Here is a 15094-nt window from a genome sequence, read left to right as displayed (position 1 = left end):
CCTGTGCCAGACACACGAGTTATCAGCCACATGGCGTCAGCAGATGTTCACGGGGTCCAGGTAACGGCGCAAGGCGCGAAGCACGCTAACCATGGCCGGTATGTAATCAACGGGGGACTACCGAGGCCGTTGGGCCATTTAGACGATACCCAGGCACCCCCCAGCTTTCTTTCGCACCACCACGACCGTCTCCACCCAAGTCCGACGGAATGGCCCCGCGCGCGAAGGCATCCACGGAGACAGTTGAGCCCGCGAGGAGGTCCTCGCGGATCTCTGCCCAGCCCAAGCTGGAGCCTGTCGAGAAGCCGGCGAAGAAGGCTGCGGCGCCGAAGACGAAGAAAAGGACCGCCCATGCTGAGGACGACGAGGGCGGGGAGGACGCGCCCGCCGTAAAGAAGGTGAGTTTGCAGCTGATCTCACACTTCTGGGGCTTTTTGAGAGGGTGGAAGATGTGTTAACGTGTTCATGGATTGCAGAGCAAGGCTGAGAAGCCTGCCGAGGAAGAGGGCGGTGAGGATGCGCCGGAAGGTGATTTTCTCGTGTGTACTACGCAAACGCCTCCTGCTGACAGTGCTCTGGGGCACATTCAAGAAAATACGGCTCTCCAGCCCATTGATATCGGGGACGTCTTGCCTTCTTACACGCTGAAAAACGAGAAGGATGAAGACGTGGACGTGGCCACTCTGGCCGCTGAGAAGGGCATCGTGGTCTTCCTGGTGCCTAAGGCTGATACCCGTACGTTAACCACTTGAGGAGGGCATACTGGTGATTTAATCCCACATGCCTCGCAAATGCTATCCAGCTGGTTGCACACAACAGGCTTGCGGATTCCGCGATATATACCCTGACTTCACGTCGTCGGGCTTCGACGTGTACTGCTTGAGCGCGGACAAGCCTGCTGCTCAAACAAAGTGGCAGACCAAGGTCAGCTGGTCATTGGGCTCCCTCTTGTACCTGTTTTTTTGAGAGAGGTGCCACCGTATAGAAAAACCTGCCTTATCCATTACTGTCTGACCCGAAGCGCGTGCTCATCACCGCTCTGGGCGCGGGGGAGGGAGGCAAGACGAAGCGGAGTCACTTCATCTTTGAAAAGGGCGGCAAGCTACTCGATAAGAAGATTCCTGTGAAGCCCGCCGACAGGTACGTTCGCTCATCCAACATCATAGGGCTCAAAGTCGCTGATGGAACTGTGGATGAAAAGCCCCAAGCTCGCCTTGGAGTTCGTCAAAAGCCTAAGCTCATGACTGCATTCACTTTGCTGTGATTCGCTATCAGTCCTATGTACCACTGGTGCTGCACAACCGCTGTCGCTGTCGCTGTCTGGCTGGCTCTCTCGCTTTCGCTGTGTATGTGTATTCTAGAACGTGCTTTCTTGCATATCACACGCATGGGTCTGCAAGCGAAGTCCCACTCGGCGCATCGCTGCATACGGTCGCCCTCACTGTAGTGCACCTGTCCAGACAAGTCTGAATGCATTTGAGACAGCCTGCTATCGTTCTTCCGCCGTTTGAGGGAGTGAACCAGCTCGAGCTGGTACGAAGAGGTGAAGGGCGGCGAAAAGGGATTTTGAGATAAGATGCCCGAGAGGTTATTTAAGTTATCACAGGCGTTTCCCATCCGCGCGTCACTGCTGCGGGTCTGACATCTGCAACTTGGTCCTGTGCAGTGACAAGGAGCGCAGTCCGTCTGCGCTCCTTATGCGCTCCTTATACCAGAGCTTCCCCTTACACATCTCACTACCCTTCATATCGCCCCTTACGCCATGCCTGCTCAATCAACGCTATCCAACGATGAGAAGACGAAAGTCAAGGCTGCCGTTAATTCCCCGGCCAACAAGATCCTCACAGCGGCGCTCGCTCGCATATATTACGCTCACCCGAACCCTAATGAGTGGTCGTATACTGGGCTCCAGGGTGCGCTTGCCTTCGTGAGGGACCAGCAGGGCGTGTACAACCTCAAGCTCGTGGATCTCACCGGCACACGCGGTATCATCTGGGAACATGAGCTCTATGAGGGGTTCGAGTACTTTCAGGATAGGCCGTTCTTCCATTCTTTCGCTGGAGACGTGAGTGGCGCGCAGTATTCATTGATGCAGCATGCTCGCGTACTGATGTGCATGGATCACGAAAGGAATGCATGATAGGTATCGTGTTCTCCGATGAGAGCGAGGCCAAAACGTTTTACAAGAAGGTGACGACGAGAAAGAGTGGGACAGGTATGGACCCCCTGCTTCTACCACTTCTGTCCCTGATCACGAGTATCAGTCAAATCTAAGTCTGGTACGACCAAGAAGAAGGGGTCGAAACCGGGCAAGGGCAAAATCGACAAGTCGATGATCTCCGGCCCCACCGCGGGTTCATTCAAGCATGTTGCGCACATGGGCTACGACTCGGAGAAGGGGTTCACTTCCACAAACGTGGATCCTTCATGGGAGGCATTCTTATCGAACCTCGAAGGGCAAGGCGTGTCTCGCGAAGTGCTAGAGCAGAACATGGACTTCATAAAGGACTTCGTGCGTGACGCGCAGAAATCAGAGGCAAAGAATGCCGCTGCTCCCGGCTCTGCGAAGAAGAAGCCGCCTCCACCACCTGCTCCTCGACGCACAGCCCACGCCCCGGAGCCGTCGCCCCCTTCGCCTCCGCCTGCGCCTCCATCCCGCCCTCCGCCTCGCAGCGTTCCGCCACCCGCGCCCCGACAGCCGTCGCCGCCCCCCGCACCTCCTGTTCGCGCTGCTCCGGTACCGCCTCCTGCGCCCCCTGCTCGTCCGAAGAGTGGACCGCCCCCACCTCCAGCCCCACCCGCGCGGCCCTCTGCTGCACCTCCCCCACCCCCGCCTCCTCCTGGTCGTGCAGGCGGTGCAGTGCCGCCTCCGCCTCCGCCTCCGCCTCCGCCACCACCACCGCCTTCTGCCTCAGGAGGCGCGCCACCTCCCCCTACCCCACCACCCCCACCACCCCCACCTCCTGTGGGTGGCGGGGCTCCGCCCCCACCTCCGCCCCCACCTCCGCCTCCTACTGGGGGAGGTGCCCCCCCACCTCCACCGCCGCCTCCACCTCCTGCAGGGGGAGGACCAAGTGCTTTAGCGGATTTGCCGGCGTCTCCGCCTGGACGTGACGCTCTGTTGGAGTCTATTCGCGGTGCCGGCACTCATATTCTCAAGAGACGCGATACCACCTCGCCGCCCCCGGCGCGATCTCCGCCTCCGCCTGAAGAGCCGGCGGCGTCTGGTGGTGGAGGCGGAGGCGGGGATCTTACCGCTGCGCTCGCGGCAGCGCTTCTGGATCGTAACAAGAGGATGAGGGATAGCGATGACGATGAGGACGATGAAGACGAGGATGAATGGGACTAGTAATGCCCGTTTCGTTGCTTTCCACATTGCCCCGGAATCTGGAAAGGCGCTTGCGGGCACGTTTGTATCGTACTTATAAGTATTCTCGCTTTACACTGGATCGCGTTCCTTGCAGTGCCCATAGGACCGAAGTGGATACTTCTGGGTCTCCATATAGCGCGAATGCAATGCATGCCTTCGTGTACCACACAGCGTTGTGGCTGAAGGGAGATAAGACCCAACCGGTGCAGGCGCTGGAGCGGCCTGGCGATTGCCGAGAGATCGTTGGGACCATGGATTGCATCCTGTACGCTCTTTAAGCACCGCCGTCGTCCCCTGCACCTCATAACCCGAACTCTTCCTCCAATCCACCGCATTCTTTCCTTTACGCCCTATATCCATCATGGCCGATCAACTGGTGAGTCGATACAACGTCTGCGCGATCGGCGGAAGGACCACTAACGGGACATTCGCGTTTGTGCGACGACGTACAGTCTGAGGGTGAGTGATCCTTATCCTCGTGAGAGTCCCCAAGAGCGGCGTTTGCTGACTCCTTCTCATAGAGCAGATCTCTGGTATGCAGATCGTCCACTGCTGGGCTGCATGCACGCCCGGACACACGAGCACGGTACTGACCCTCGGGATGCCCCCCTCTAGAGTTCAAGGAGGCGTTCTCCCTCTTCGACAAGGGTGAGTGCGCGCGTCCATCAGTCACCAGACCTAGCAACGCTCGTCATCTTTCCTCTGCCAACAACCCTTTGCCCGTTATCCACATTCCCACATAATCTCGTATCTGGACCTATTTACGCTCCGCTTCCCGCAACCCGACGTCATGCTCCTCGGACGCTCTACTCCAGGTATCGGACGCTGACTGACGACCTGCCCTGTGTGCGCACACAGATGGCGATGGCACGATCACGACGAAGGAGCTCGGGACGGTCATGCGCTCCCTCGGGCAGAACCCGACCGAGGCTGAGCTGCAGGACATGATCAACGAGGTCGACGCGGACGGGAACGGCACGATCGACTTCCCTGAGTTCCTGACGATGATGGCCCGCAAGATGCGCGACACGGACTCCGAGGAGGAGATCAAGGAGGCGTTCAAGGTCTTCGACAAGGACGGCAACGGCTACATCTCCGCGGCGGAACTCCGGCATGTCATGACCAACCTCGGTGCGCATGCATTCTGTATTCTGTCCGTCTTTTGGGACATCGGCTGACTGATTGCGACTGTCTTCGCTTGGGGTCGACAGGGGAGAAGCTCTCTGACCACGAGGTTGACGAGATGATTCGTGAAGCTGACGTTGATGGCGACGGTCAGATCAACTACGAGGGTGAGTCGCTTCTCATCTCATCTGTCGAAGTCGATTGCCGGTGTCTGACTAGTCGTTTCCAGAGTTCGTGAAGGTATGGGCTATATTATCGCGTTGCTCCGCTTTAGATCTGACTTCTGGGCCTGCAGATGATGCTGTCGAAGTAAACAAACGGTTGTGCCCGTTGTACTTTCTATCACGTCGCTTGTACGGTATCTATTCCCTGAGCAGCCTGTATACGAATTCCAAACCGGCTTGTCTAAACATTATCGTTATTGACCCATTGATGCGTGCGCCATGCTCGTTATCGAGCTTGGAGGTTGTTCTATGGCGAGCCGCAGTCCCATGAGATCAATGGAGTCAGCGAGACGGTCTTGTTGAAGTGGCAGTACCGGCCACTACATACCGACTGCAGGAGCGAAGACGTCATGACAAAGACCCCGCGCAGCCACAGCCACTCCTCCAGCTGGCCCCATTCGATCGTCATCCCCCGGCCGAGGGGCTGCGCTGCGGCTGCGGCTGAGCCATATAAGAGGCTCCTCTCCACGGTGGCTTGCCTCACCAATCTCAGAACTCTCACCCTCAGATACCTCGTACCACATACCTATCTACTCCACCGTACAAACACCATGTCCTCCGTCGTCAACAAAATTAAGCAGAAGACCACCGGCAAGGGCAATACCAACTCTGATTCTGCCCCAACCCAGGGCAGTCAGCCCACCTACAGCATCCAGCCCCACCCTGCTGTAAGCAATTCGCCTTGTTCATCACTAGTCAATAGATTATCTCATACGGACACGTCTACAGAAAACGAACGATCCTCGCGATCTTGAGCCCCCTCAGCCCGGAGGTGGCCTGAACAGCAACCCCGAGTACGGCGCATTTCATGCGCGGGATCCTTACATCCCACCCGCGCACATCGCGAACAATCTCCCGCCGCCCCAGGTAGTTGGCATTTCGCCCAGGTGCTATTGTCTTCTTGCTGACAGAGCTCATGTTTCAGAGCAGAGAGCAGTTGAGGGCTCGCCAGGCGGAGCTCAACAAGGATTGAGGAGCGAATATGTCTCTGTTTGGGGCACATCAGTAGCAGCGAATGCATTGCATGTAGTTTGTAGGAGTAAATCTCGGAGGAATCGCATCGGATCGCACTTGGTCATAGGAGAGTGCCTACTTATGCATTGAGGTACTACGATGGATCAGACATACTAGTCGAAGTTGTCGCGCGGGAAGCTGAGTGATAACTGAGCAGTAGCAGAATGCAGGTCGCATTTGCGATCGATATGAATCGAAAGAGATATTGGTACGATATCTCCGACCCACGCAGTAAACCATCGTCTGCAAGGTGGGGAAGCGGGAGGCGAGATTTCGAGCGTCCGGGTGGCCGGCGCGACAGCCGTCAATGGGACGCGTAACGAGCGTGACGAGGCGTGACCGACTGACGCGTTCGGCGTACGCGTCCATGGAGGAAGCATTCGAGCAGCCTCACTTACGCGTTCCTTTCCATCCTTTCCTCCTTTCCGCCCACTTCCCCAGCTCTTACCCACGTAACACCCGCCCAACATGGTCAGTAAGCTGAGGGACTGACTCAAGAGCATTCACTGAAGGGCTTCCATCGCAGTCGATTATGGAATATAACGGTGGCTCCGTGATCGCCATGGTGGGGAAGGACTGTGTCGCCATTGCCTCCGATCTGCGACTAGGAAATCAGGCGCTGGGCATCTCCTCCAACTTTCAGAAGGTGCGCTTCTTCAGTCCTGTGTATGACTCGGACGACTCACTCCTGCAAATATCTTGCGTTCACTAGATCTTCCCCATGACCAACCGAATATTCTTGGGTCTTCCCGGACTTGCGACAGATGTAACAACATTGTTCGTCATCTTGCTATTCGTCTTCCAAGTGCTCCCTGATCAACGAATGAACCCCTCCACAGGAAGGAGACGTTCCGCTACCGTGTAAACATGTTCACCATCAAGGAGGAACGCGAGATCGAGCCCGAGACCTTCGCCCACCTCGTCTCCTCCACCCTCTACGAGCGCCGCTTCGGCCCCTGGTTCATCGAGCCCGTCATGGCCGGGCTTCAGAAGACGCACGACGGCAGCTACAAGCCGTACATCGCCGCGACGGACCTCATCGGCTGCCTGAACTTTGCGAAGGACTTCGTCGTCGCGGGCACCGCGAGCACCAAGCTGTTCGGTGTGGCGGAGGGCCTGTGGGAGCCGGACCTGGAGCCGGAGGACTTGTTCGAGACGATCTCGCAGACGCTGCTGAACGCGGTCGACCGGGACGCGTACTCGGGTTGGGGGGCGGAGGTGTACGTTCTGTGAGTGGCTCTACCTCGGCTTCGGGCTCTGCGATTGCTGCGGTGGGAATGGAGTACTGACAATGGGTCCTCAGGACGAAAGACAAGGTTATCAAGCGCACGCTCAAGGGTCGTATGGACTAGTTCGTATCATGTATCGTCACATCATGTCCATTCTCGCTTTCGATTGCAAGCTATGCACATAGGCGCGATGAGCGCATTGATGCGCAGGGGATTTGTGGCTCAAGAAGGCTTCTGACCGTCGAAGTGACTGGTTCGCCTATTTTGAACTGTACGGAAGAGGACCACTGATACAATCCCAGGCAGGGCTCGTGGAAATCCCTTGCCAGAGCTTCTATGAGCTATCTACAGATGGGGTGGAATGGGGGGTGTCAGAATGCATGCAGATCCATAATGGCCAAGCACTCTCTCGCACTGAGCAGATATACAGTAAGCTATGGAAACTTATAGGCGTACAAACGGCCAGATGCCGTAAATTCAAATTGCCGACACAGCATCGATGGTATGGCCGATATTTGAACTCACAAGAGGGTAGACACTGACGAAGCCGTTGTCGTTGCAGCTTACTGCCTGCTCGGATCGCTTGCCGGTCTGGAGGCTGAGGACGTTGTGGAGCGAGGAAGTGAGCCCGAACACGACGTCGACGCCCCGAACGACAATGACAAAGCTAAGGACACCGAATAATCGGAGGTGACGGGATCGCCTACCGCAGCGGGAAGCGTCAGCTACGCAAGCCGCATATGTTCAAATGACGTCAAAAGCGTATGTATGAAGCCCGTTCTAGCACTAAACGTCGTCATTGTACATGAGGTCGTGCCCTTCAGGGGGCCGGGCGCGGTTATGGTGGCAGTGGCTGTAGGCTCGTTGTCAACAGCAAGGGCGGCGACGACCGGGAGGACAGCGACAAAGTGAGGGAGCACGTTGGCACTTTGGTTTCAGTACGGCCGGTGAGGCAGGTCTACTTTGTGGAGTCGATAGGCCTTATAGGACGCTGACGGGACTCTGAGCAGGTCTTCGTGTGACTCCAGGCGTCGCTTGCTGGCCTCGTCGGGCGGTCCTCAGCGAAGCGACGCTTTCGTCCCTAGTCACGCCCGCGACCTTGGCCGGTGCGGTCGTCCGTGGGGATCTGTACCAATTCGCCTGTCTGCCGACGGGACATCGCCTCTTCGCAGGTGCAAAACAGACCCGTAATACTACTGACGCGTCGTGTTCGGACTGAAGACTTGTTGACAGACTATCATGCCAATTGTCCGAGGGAAACCCAACTCTATCGAACTCTTCTTTAACATCTCAACGTCCGCGTTGCTGGTGGCAGTCATGGGTCACTCTTGTGCCGAGGACGGTTCTATGCTACCCATGGCAGTCGTCCGCCAAGCCCCTTCCACCGGGCACTGTCACGGGTATGCCATCAGTCCCATGGTCGGCCATTCGTAAAGATGACCCGTCGCGGGGGTTTGCTGACCCCTTCTGTTTCTCCTCAAGGTTGGCCAGAGACGCCTTGGGCGCGAGGCGCTTGCAATATATCGGAACGGCTGCCTTTTGTGCACACGACTAAGCAGGGGCACCTTAGCCTTGTGCTTGTCAGGTCTACGGTGGCATCTACGGTGGCAGGGGCCGCGTTGACCCGTGCACGGCGTCCTCCGGAGATATATTGCAACGGTCATCGGAGTTGACGTTGTACGGTGAGCGCACGAGCGATCATGGCGGGGCTGCTCGATTCCGATCCAGGAACTGGCGAGAAGGCCCTGCGAATCTCCCATTTGGAAGACGTGCAGGCGACGCGTGCTTCTGCCTCCTTGCTGGTTGTTTTCCCGTCCTATAATATAATGAGACTCTCTGTCTGCAACCGATATGGCGCACAGAATCCCGGTCTGTTGTTGGTGGGGAGCAGTTCCGACGTCCACCCTGGAATGGTTGCTGAAGGCTCCAATGCCCAGGTCCCGTTTCAACTCACTTCGCATGCCTTCTTTCTTCGTGGTCGGGCAGCGAGGTGTTCGTTTGCACAGCTGATCATAGAGCCTTCTTCGCGCTATGAAATCCGCCCCTTCACCCGCACGACGTCTTCATCGTGCCAGATGCCGCCCACAGTGTCAACGATGTGCGGCCGCAGCATGCTAGCTGTTGAAACTTTGTTGCGCTGTAGACGCACATCTGTCGCTCTCCAGTACGCTTCCTCCACATGAGGCAGTTATTCTCATTGCTGATTCCCACTTCTACTTTCAGCTCGTCCCTCGGAACTATCACGTCAGGTCAAAGAGTACGCCTCACAGTTCTGTATGAGGGAATGTGCTGGATCGCCCGATAGACTCGGTTTGTGCAGGGTTCTGCGTTCTGATCAGCAGCCTCCTGGACTCACACTGCCCGCTCATGCCGCCCCATAAGCGTCGACTCCGAACCACGGTCAGCAGCGGACATGCCATCGGGCTGCCAGAGTCTGCGGCATGCTGTGCCCCGCATGCCTTCCCCGCTACGGGGAGGTTGAGAGCTCTCCGGTTTATCAGGTTCTCGCCGTGGTCGTCGGAGACCCGTCCCGGCGCTATCCCGAGATGGGAGCCCGAAGCTGCAGACATCACAGGATGAGAGGGAATGACTCCTCACCGGGGTCCCATCCATGCGGCGCAAGCCTGTGTCTGATACTTCGCTTCTGAGCAGTCGTGAAACCTACGAACCTCAAGGAGATCCCCCGCGCGTTTCCTGACAGACACGGCTTCGTTGGCAGGCGTTGGTACTAGGACGTCTGGGGGGCTTCTGAGCGCACGCCGCAGACATGACAGGACGTCGGATAGAATATTGCTCGACACGCACACCGCATATGATAGTAAGTGAACCGAAATCTAGTTGCGTGAAGACGCGTCGATGTGACCCACTGATGTCCAGGGCCTGAGACGCTTCTGTCCAGGTCCCCTCGCTTCACTTGGGGCCTCGGCAGGCCCACAGCCGGGTTTGCTCCGAACAGGCCATCTGTTGTAGCCTCTCCGTGACATTCAGGTAGGAGCCTTCTGTGAAGAAACGCGTTCCCAAGTATCGCTGACTGCTCTCTGTCGATCCGCAACGCCACTGCCCGTCGCCCGTCGTTGACTTTGAGGCGAGCTACACCTTCCCTGCCCGATCGTGTTCATTCATTCCACCATACACCCTCACATGTCGCACTCCTACTCGGTCGGGACGCGGCCTTGCCGGATTAGGACGCAGGCGGGTTCTACGAGCCCAGTGCAGAACTGAAAGACAACTCCACGGATCGGGAAGCACTCCTCTGGCTGCCGCGAGTGAGTCAACGCCGCTGTGCTGGCTGAGCAGCATAGGGGTCCACACACCGCTGCATAAAACGCCGGAGGTGTTGCGCCGAGTCCGCCAGCTCCTCCAGTTCGTCGCGCGCCGCTTCTTACTACGCTCATTGGCTCTTGCCCCGTCAGGCTGTCACCGCCGTCCACATTAATGGTCATGCATCTCTACGCTGTCTTTTCTGCTGTCCTCGCAGCGTCTTCTCTTGCCGCCGCCTTCGTCACTCGTGGAGACCCGTACGACTGCAACACCGGTCCCATCCAGTGCTGCGAAGACACCACTGAGGTGATACTCGCGCACGTCGCTTGACTTGAGACAATAGAAGCCTGACCCTCAGACTTGCAGACGAACTCGCCCACGGGCAGCGCCATCATCACGCTGCTCGGGCTTGCGCTCGAGTCTACCGGAGACCTCCTCGCCATCAACTGCAGCCCGATCAATACTGGCTCCGTGGACGGTTCCACCTGTGCACAAACTCCCGTCTGTTGCGACAACCACTCCTATGTAAGGAGTTTTCATGCTTCGCCATGATGTTTGTACGCTCAAGCATATCCTTCAGGGAGGACTTGTGAACATAGGCTGCGTCCCTATCTTTTTGTGATGGGTAAACAGCAGGAACCCCAAAAGAGTAGCTTGTGGTTCTACAGTCGGCGTAGCTTGTCCTGTGATACCTTTCCGTCCTTTGCTGCCGAGTATCAACGCAGACAGCAAGCATCGTGTTCTTGAACTTTCCACGTTTGCTCGCGTACGACACTCGACGGTAGGGAGGGGCGACAACGTCTAATCTGTCTTACATATAAGCCCTAGGGTGTGCCAACGCGAGGGACGGGCGCGCGTCCTGTACCGCAACGACAAGTCATATGAGATCATCCATGCATCATAACCGAGATCGACGTGATTATTGGACAATCTACACATTGGGCCCTTGCAGCCTACCCTTCCAGATTAACATACACGATGCGGGTTGCAAAGCCGCGCGTACTCGCCCTTCTTTCCCAGCAACTCGTCATGCGTGCTCGACTCGACAATCCCCGTCTCGTCCATACTATGTAGCGGACCCGCAGTCAGCCTGGAAAAGTCAGGTCGGTGGCTCGACGTACAGAACCGGGGCCGCGTGCCTTGCTAGGTTCCCGAACCGGTAGGAAGAGAAGTCCAATATTGCCTTGCCTTCCCTCGGCTTCCTCTGCAGGCTATCGAACAAGTCCGCGCGGGGACGTAGTACTGTCAGCACCACACTGCTGCCTTCGCCTGCATCGCAAGAATAGCAGAGCCCCCGACTGAATGGTCCTTCCGACGATATTTGAGAACGTCTTCCAATATCACAGGAATATAGATGATGACAGGTTCGCCTGATGATGGAGCAGCAATCGTCAGAGTGCCGCACATGCGATCGGAGTCTACTCTGGGCGATTTGAAGTTGTTAGTAACCTAAGTCAGAGCCAGAGACTGGTTCCGACGCTCAGACTCGACAGAGTGATCAGCTAGGATCGGGAGGAAGAGTATGAACGAGACATGTACCGCGCAGGGGAGCATCTTTGATAAGTAGAGCTGCCGATTGACGGAGTAAACACGAGAGCAGAGAGTACTAGCTCTGAACCGCCCGTGCTTGTTCGACCCGGAGAGCTGATTCGTGGTTTCCAAGCATGTGGTACAGCCGTTCATACGACGGTGGCACGGTAGGGAACCGAATGTTTTCGACCCTCGGAAAGGCAGAAGAAAGGGGACGCAATAGTTTACCTTCCTCGCCACTATTGGACAAGTTTTCGGGCTGATAAATGGTACACTGCCTCATCAGGTTCCCGTGAGTGCTGACATGGCGAGATCAATGTCCATTCTCAGAGCTTCTCGACTGTCGAAAAGCGGTCATAGCATTTACCATCATGGCAACTTTCCACCTATTTCGTGCAGCGCCAACCCCTTTTGGCCATCCGAGCAAAATGACTATTTGCCTTCTAGGGCACTTCCCCCGTTGATATATGGCCTCGGAAATCCAATGACGTATAGAATAGGGAGAAAGTCGCCATTATCGTAAACAACACGACCACTTCTCGATGGTCGGAAAGCAATATTTGCAGCAGATATTGTTTTCGCCACGCCGAAAGTCGTGGGAAATTCTTCCGGTAGTAATCGCTGTAACGGCGCAAAAAGTTGCCCGATTATGGCGAGGAAGGGGGAACTAACGCGTCCCCTTCTCACCGCCTTTTCGAGGATCGAAAACAACTGGTTCCCTGCCGTGTGGTGTATGGGCTTTCCTGGGCCCGTCCGAGACCTACGGGTCGGGCCGTATACAATAGAACATGCATGTTCTATTGTAGTATCCACACGGGTCTGGACAACCATTGCTCGGCTCTTGCTCACCAGCTGCCCGTCGGAGGTCGGAGGCATGTCCGCCGAGGGCGGTGTGGCCCGCACGTCCGTCTGATCATAGGGAGCGGGGGTCGGCCGCGGCCGTGACGTGTATCACGGCGAGGTATGTCAGGCGCACCGACTTACCGGGATCTCTGGACGTCTGGAGGTGTTTTGGCGACATACACGGAGATATGCATGGGACGGCCGCAGCGTTCGTAGCTGGAAAGTACGCGCGGCCCGCTTGGCGTGGGGAGGGACTCGGTGCGGTCCTCGTTGCGTGCGGCTTTCCTGGTGAGCATGTGTGCGTGCGGCGGCATAGCGGCCTCGATGATGCGGGGAGGCTAACGGGCCCCGTAGGCTGGCAGGATCGAAGTAAGTGTGCGCGTTTGTCGGATGAGAAGATGCAGCAGCGATGGCTCACACGAGGTTGGTGGTCGCGGCGTTGTGTGCGTCGCGACGTCACGCGCCTTCTGCTGCCGTCGCGCGGCCACGTACTAGAGCACAACTGTGGCATAGCATGCCCGTCAGGTACGGTGAGTGGCAGCAATATTCTCGCAACCGTGCGTTGGCTTCAGCGGATGCAAGGCGATGGATGCTCTTGTTCAAGGTGCACAACCATGCGAAGAGTAGCTCGCAAGTACTCGGCTGGGACGATGATCCCACGAGATAATCGGGCTTCCAAATCAGGAAATGACTTCTCGCTAATTCGGCAGCCTAGGGCTGGTACTTAGCTTATAATTACGCGACGGGCACCGCCTCACATCGTTTTTTCTGAAAGGGCTGCAGAACCTCTGGGCGAGTACAACTTCCTCATTGCCGACCCTTTAGCGCCCTTCGACCCGCGTCGGCAAAGGGACAAGTTAGGACTGTCTCGCAAACAGACATCCGTTTCACGCGAAGGTATTCTGACACGACGGGCATTGGCCAATGCTGCGGTCCCAAACAGGACCGGAGACATTCCCAGGCCATTTCTCTGTCCCGGTTTGGGTCCAGGGGATTGGCCAATGCCCGTCGTGTGAGCGCTGCCCGTCGTGTTAGACTGCCTTAGGCTTAGTGGCTGAGCTTAGTTGCGCCGAACTGTCAACACAGACACAGACGCTTGCCGATACTGGATGCACACCACGCCGAGCACAGCTTCGCATGACGGCGGGAGTTTACCTGACAAGGTAGGTAGTATAGACGACCTCGCGAGACTCACGCATTCGCCAACTCGAGCCAAAGTCATTCATGATTGCTCGAGCTCCTCGTACGACTGACTCCTACTCGTTCGGACTCGCGCAGTTACAAACTACATCAATACACTGTCATATGCCGATTCTGTTGTGCGAGCAGCCGGACTCCAACCCCGACGCGCCGAACGCGCGGCGCCTAGGGTTGCGGGAGGCGCTGCGTCCTTAGAGGCTGATGGGGAGACAGCCGACGGAGATGAGGCCGCCCTACAGAGAGAGCAGTGAGTAGGTCGTTAGGTGCCGAGATATCAGGAAACGATACTGACATGGCTGTTGTCCTGGCAGCACACAGCCGTGGCCGAGCACTCGCCGCCGCCGACACCGATGACGGTGATGGGAGAGCAGGTGAGACCCACAAGGACGTCCACACCTTGGACGACGATGCCGAGCAGGCCAAGAAGGAGCGATGCGGCGGGGTCGCTTGCCTGTCATTGCATCAGAAGTCAGTAATGGGGAAAGCAGTTCTGCAATCTCATGCGTACGCTCTGCACGGAGTGGCAGCACTGAATGGCGCCAGTAGAGCAGGAGCCCGCGCTGGTAGAGCTCGCCGCGGGGGCGGTGAACGTGACAGTCTTGGTGGGGGACGCCGGGGGAGAACCTCCGGGCATGGCGGCCGCAAGGATAGTGAGGGAAAGGAGGATGTAGAAGAAGGTAACGGCGCGCGAAAACATCTCGACTGGAAGGCTATTGCGGTTGAGAGTGCTGTAAGGAGTAGCTGTGAACTGCTTGAAAGGCGGGTTCGAGCTGCAGATAGGTGTTGGGAAGCAGGTGGCTCTTATATGTCTCGTTGGGTGTGTGCCGCGCGCTCGGACCTGCGTCGAGCATGACGATGCGTATTCAGCATCGGCTCCTTGAAGGGGCCTCTGAGGATGGGATGGGAGCCAATGAGAAGGTGCGAAGAGCCCTGGGGGCGAAGTATGACGAACGACAATCAATAAACGCAGTCTGGCACAGATGACTGGACTCTCGGGGGAGATAGTTCTGCGGATGAGAACCGACGGGGTAGCGAGGGCGGACAGCATCTTGACGTCTTGGGCTGACACGCGCCTAGGAGCACAATGCGTGCGATATCGTTGATCTAGACACAGAAACTATCAGAAACTATGATTTGAACAGGGGAGAAAGGTAACAACGCATGACGCACCGCCAAGAGGTCTCGGTTCAGTGGACTTTTACTTAGCTCCGCACCCGCAGGCTGCATCGGCGACGGAGAAAGTTACGATACATTTGCGCCATATCTCTCCAGCATACAGGTGAACGCGCGGAGCCAAG

The 15094-nt window shown here is 57.0% G+C and overlaps 8 protein-coding genes across 8 annotated transcripts; 6 read left to right on the top strand and 2 right to left on the bottom strand.

The window, feature by feature from the left end:
- Positions 1–209: 209 nt before the first annotated feature.
- Positions 210–1244, top strand: DICSQDRAFT_54452 (AhpC-TSA-domain-containing protein; the record flags this gene model as incomplete). Its single annotated transcript, XM_007363372.1, has 5 exons — positions 210–442; positions 572–735; positions 803–924; positions 986–1140; positions 1202–1244. The coding sequence occupies 5 exons, from the start codon at positions 210–212 to the stop codon at positions 1242–1244; spliced, it is 717 nt and encodes a 238-aa protein (XP_007363434.1).
- A 518-nt stretch (positions 1245–1762) lies between these two features.
- On the top strand, positions 1763–2656 carry DICSQDRAFT_25777 (WH1-domain-containing protein; the record flags this gene model as incomplete). The annotated part of the gene is made up of 3 exons (XM_007363371.1): positions 1763–2065; positions 2131–2215; positions 2265–2656. Coding segments are annotated over 3 exons (780 nt in total), but the record flags the coding sequence as incomplete, so codon positions are not given.
- A 995-nt stretch (positions 2657–3651) lies between these two features.
- On the top strand, positions 3652–4923 carry DICSQDRAFT_178980 (calmodulin). Its single transcript, XM_007363370.1, has 8 exons — positions 3652–3746; positions 3823–3829; positions 3892–3903; positions 3986–4018; positions 4229–4501; positions 4582–4662; positions 4725–4735; positions 4791–4923. The coding sequence occupies exons 1-8, from the start codon at positions 3732–3734 to the stop codon at positions 4806–4808; spliced, it is 450 nt and encodes a 149-aa protein (XP_007363432.1). The 5' UTR covers positions 3652–3731; the 3' UTR covers positions 4809–4923.
- Positions 4924–5214: 291 nt separating this feature from the next.
- Positions 5215–5824, top strand: DICSQDRAFT_82029 (uncharacterized protein). Its single transcript, XM_007363369.1, has 3 exons — positions 5215–5387; positions 5449–5586; positions 5645–5824. Exons 1-3 carry the CDS (start codon positions 5271–5273, stop codon positions 5690–5692), a joined length of 303 nt encoding a protein of 100 aa, XP_007363431.1. The 5' UTR covers positions 5215–5270; the 3' UTR covers positions 5693–5824.
- A 361-nt stretch (positions 5825–6185) lies between these two features.
- On the top strand, positions 6186–7169 carry DICSQDRAFT_101665 (N-terminal nucleophile aminohydrolase). Its single transcript, XM_007363368.1, has 5 exons — positions 6186–6204; positions 6260–6379; positions 6446–6510; positions 6573–6962; positions 7037–7169. The coding sequence occupies exons 1-5, from the start codon at positions 6202–6204 to the stop codon at positions 7083–7085; spliced, it is 627 nt and encodes a 208-aa protein (XP_007363430.1). The 5' UTR covers positions 6186–6201; the 3' UTR covers positions 7086–7169.
- A 3318-nt stretch (positions 7170–10487) lies between these two features.
- Positions 10488–10845, top strand: DICSQDRAFT_21075 (uncharacterized protein; the record flags this gene model as incomplete). The annotated part of the gene is made up of 3 exons (XM_007363367.2): positions 10488–10529; positions 10590–10748; positions 10804–10845. Coding segments are annotated over 3 exons (243 nt in total), but the record flags the coding sequence as incomplete, so codon positions are not given.
- A 427-nt stretch (positions 10846–11272) lies between these two features.
- On the bottom strand, positions 11273–12726 carry DICSQDRAFT_134315 (uncharacterized protein). The gene is made up of 2 exons (XM_007363366.1): positions 12121–12726; positions 11273–12052 (listed from the first exon to the last, which is right to left on the bottom strand). Exon 1 carries the CDS (start codon positions 12627–12629, stop codon positions 12186–12188), a length of 444 nt encoding a protein of 147 aa, XP_007363428.1. The 5' UTR covers positions 12630–12726; the 3' UTR covers positions 11273–12052; positions 12121–12185.
- A 1261-nt stretch (positions 12727–13987) lies between these two features.
- Positions 13988–14430, bottom strand: DICSQDRAFT_54466 (fungal hydrophobin; the record flags this gene model as incomplete). Its single annotated transcript, XM_007363365.1, has 3 exons — positions 13988–14029; positions 14089–14247; positions 14305–14430. The coding sequence occupies 3 exons, from the start codon at positions 14428–14430 to the stop codon at positions 13988–13990; spliced, it is 327 nt and encodes a 108-aa protein (XP_007363427.1).
- Positions 14431–15094: the final 664 nt, after the last annotated feature.

The sequence above is a fragment of the Dichomitus squalens genome, assembly GCF_000275845.1.
Source record: "Dichomitus squalens LYAD-421 SS1 unplaced genomic scaffold DICSQscaffold_6, whole genome shotgun sequence".
In the NCBI taxonomy this organism is placed as follows: Eukaryota; Fungi; Basidiomycota; class Agaricomycetes; order Polyporales; family Polyporaceae; genus Dichomitus; species Dichomitus squalens.
The sequence above is the reverse complement of the archived record's forward strand: the minus strand, read 5'-3'. Positions and strand labels throughout refer to the sequence as shown.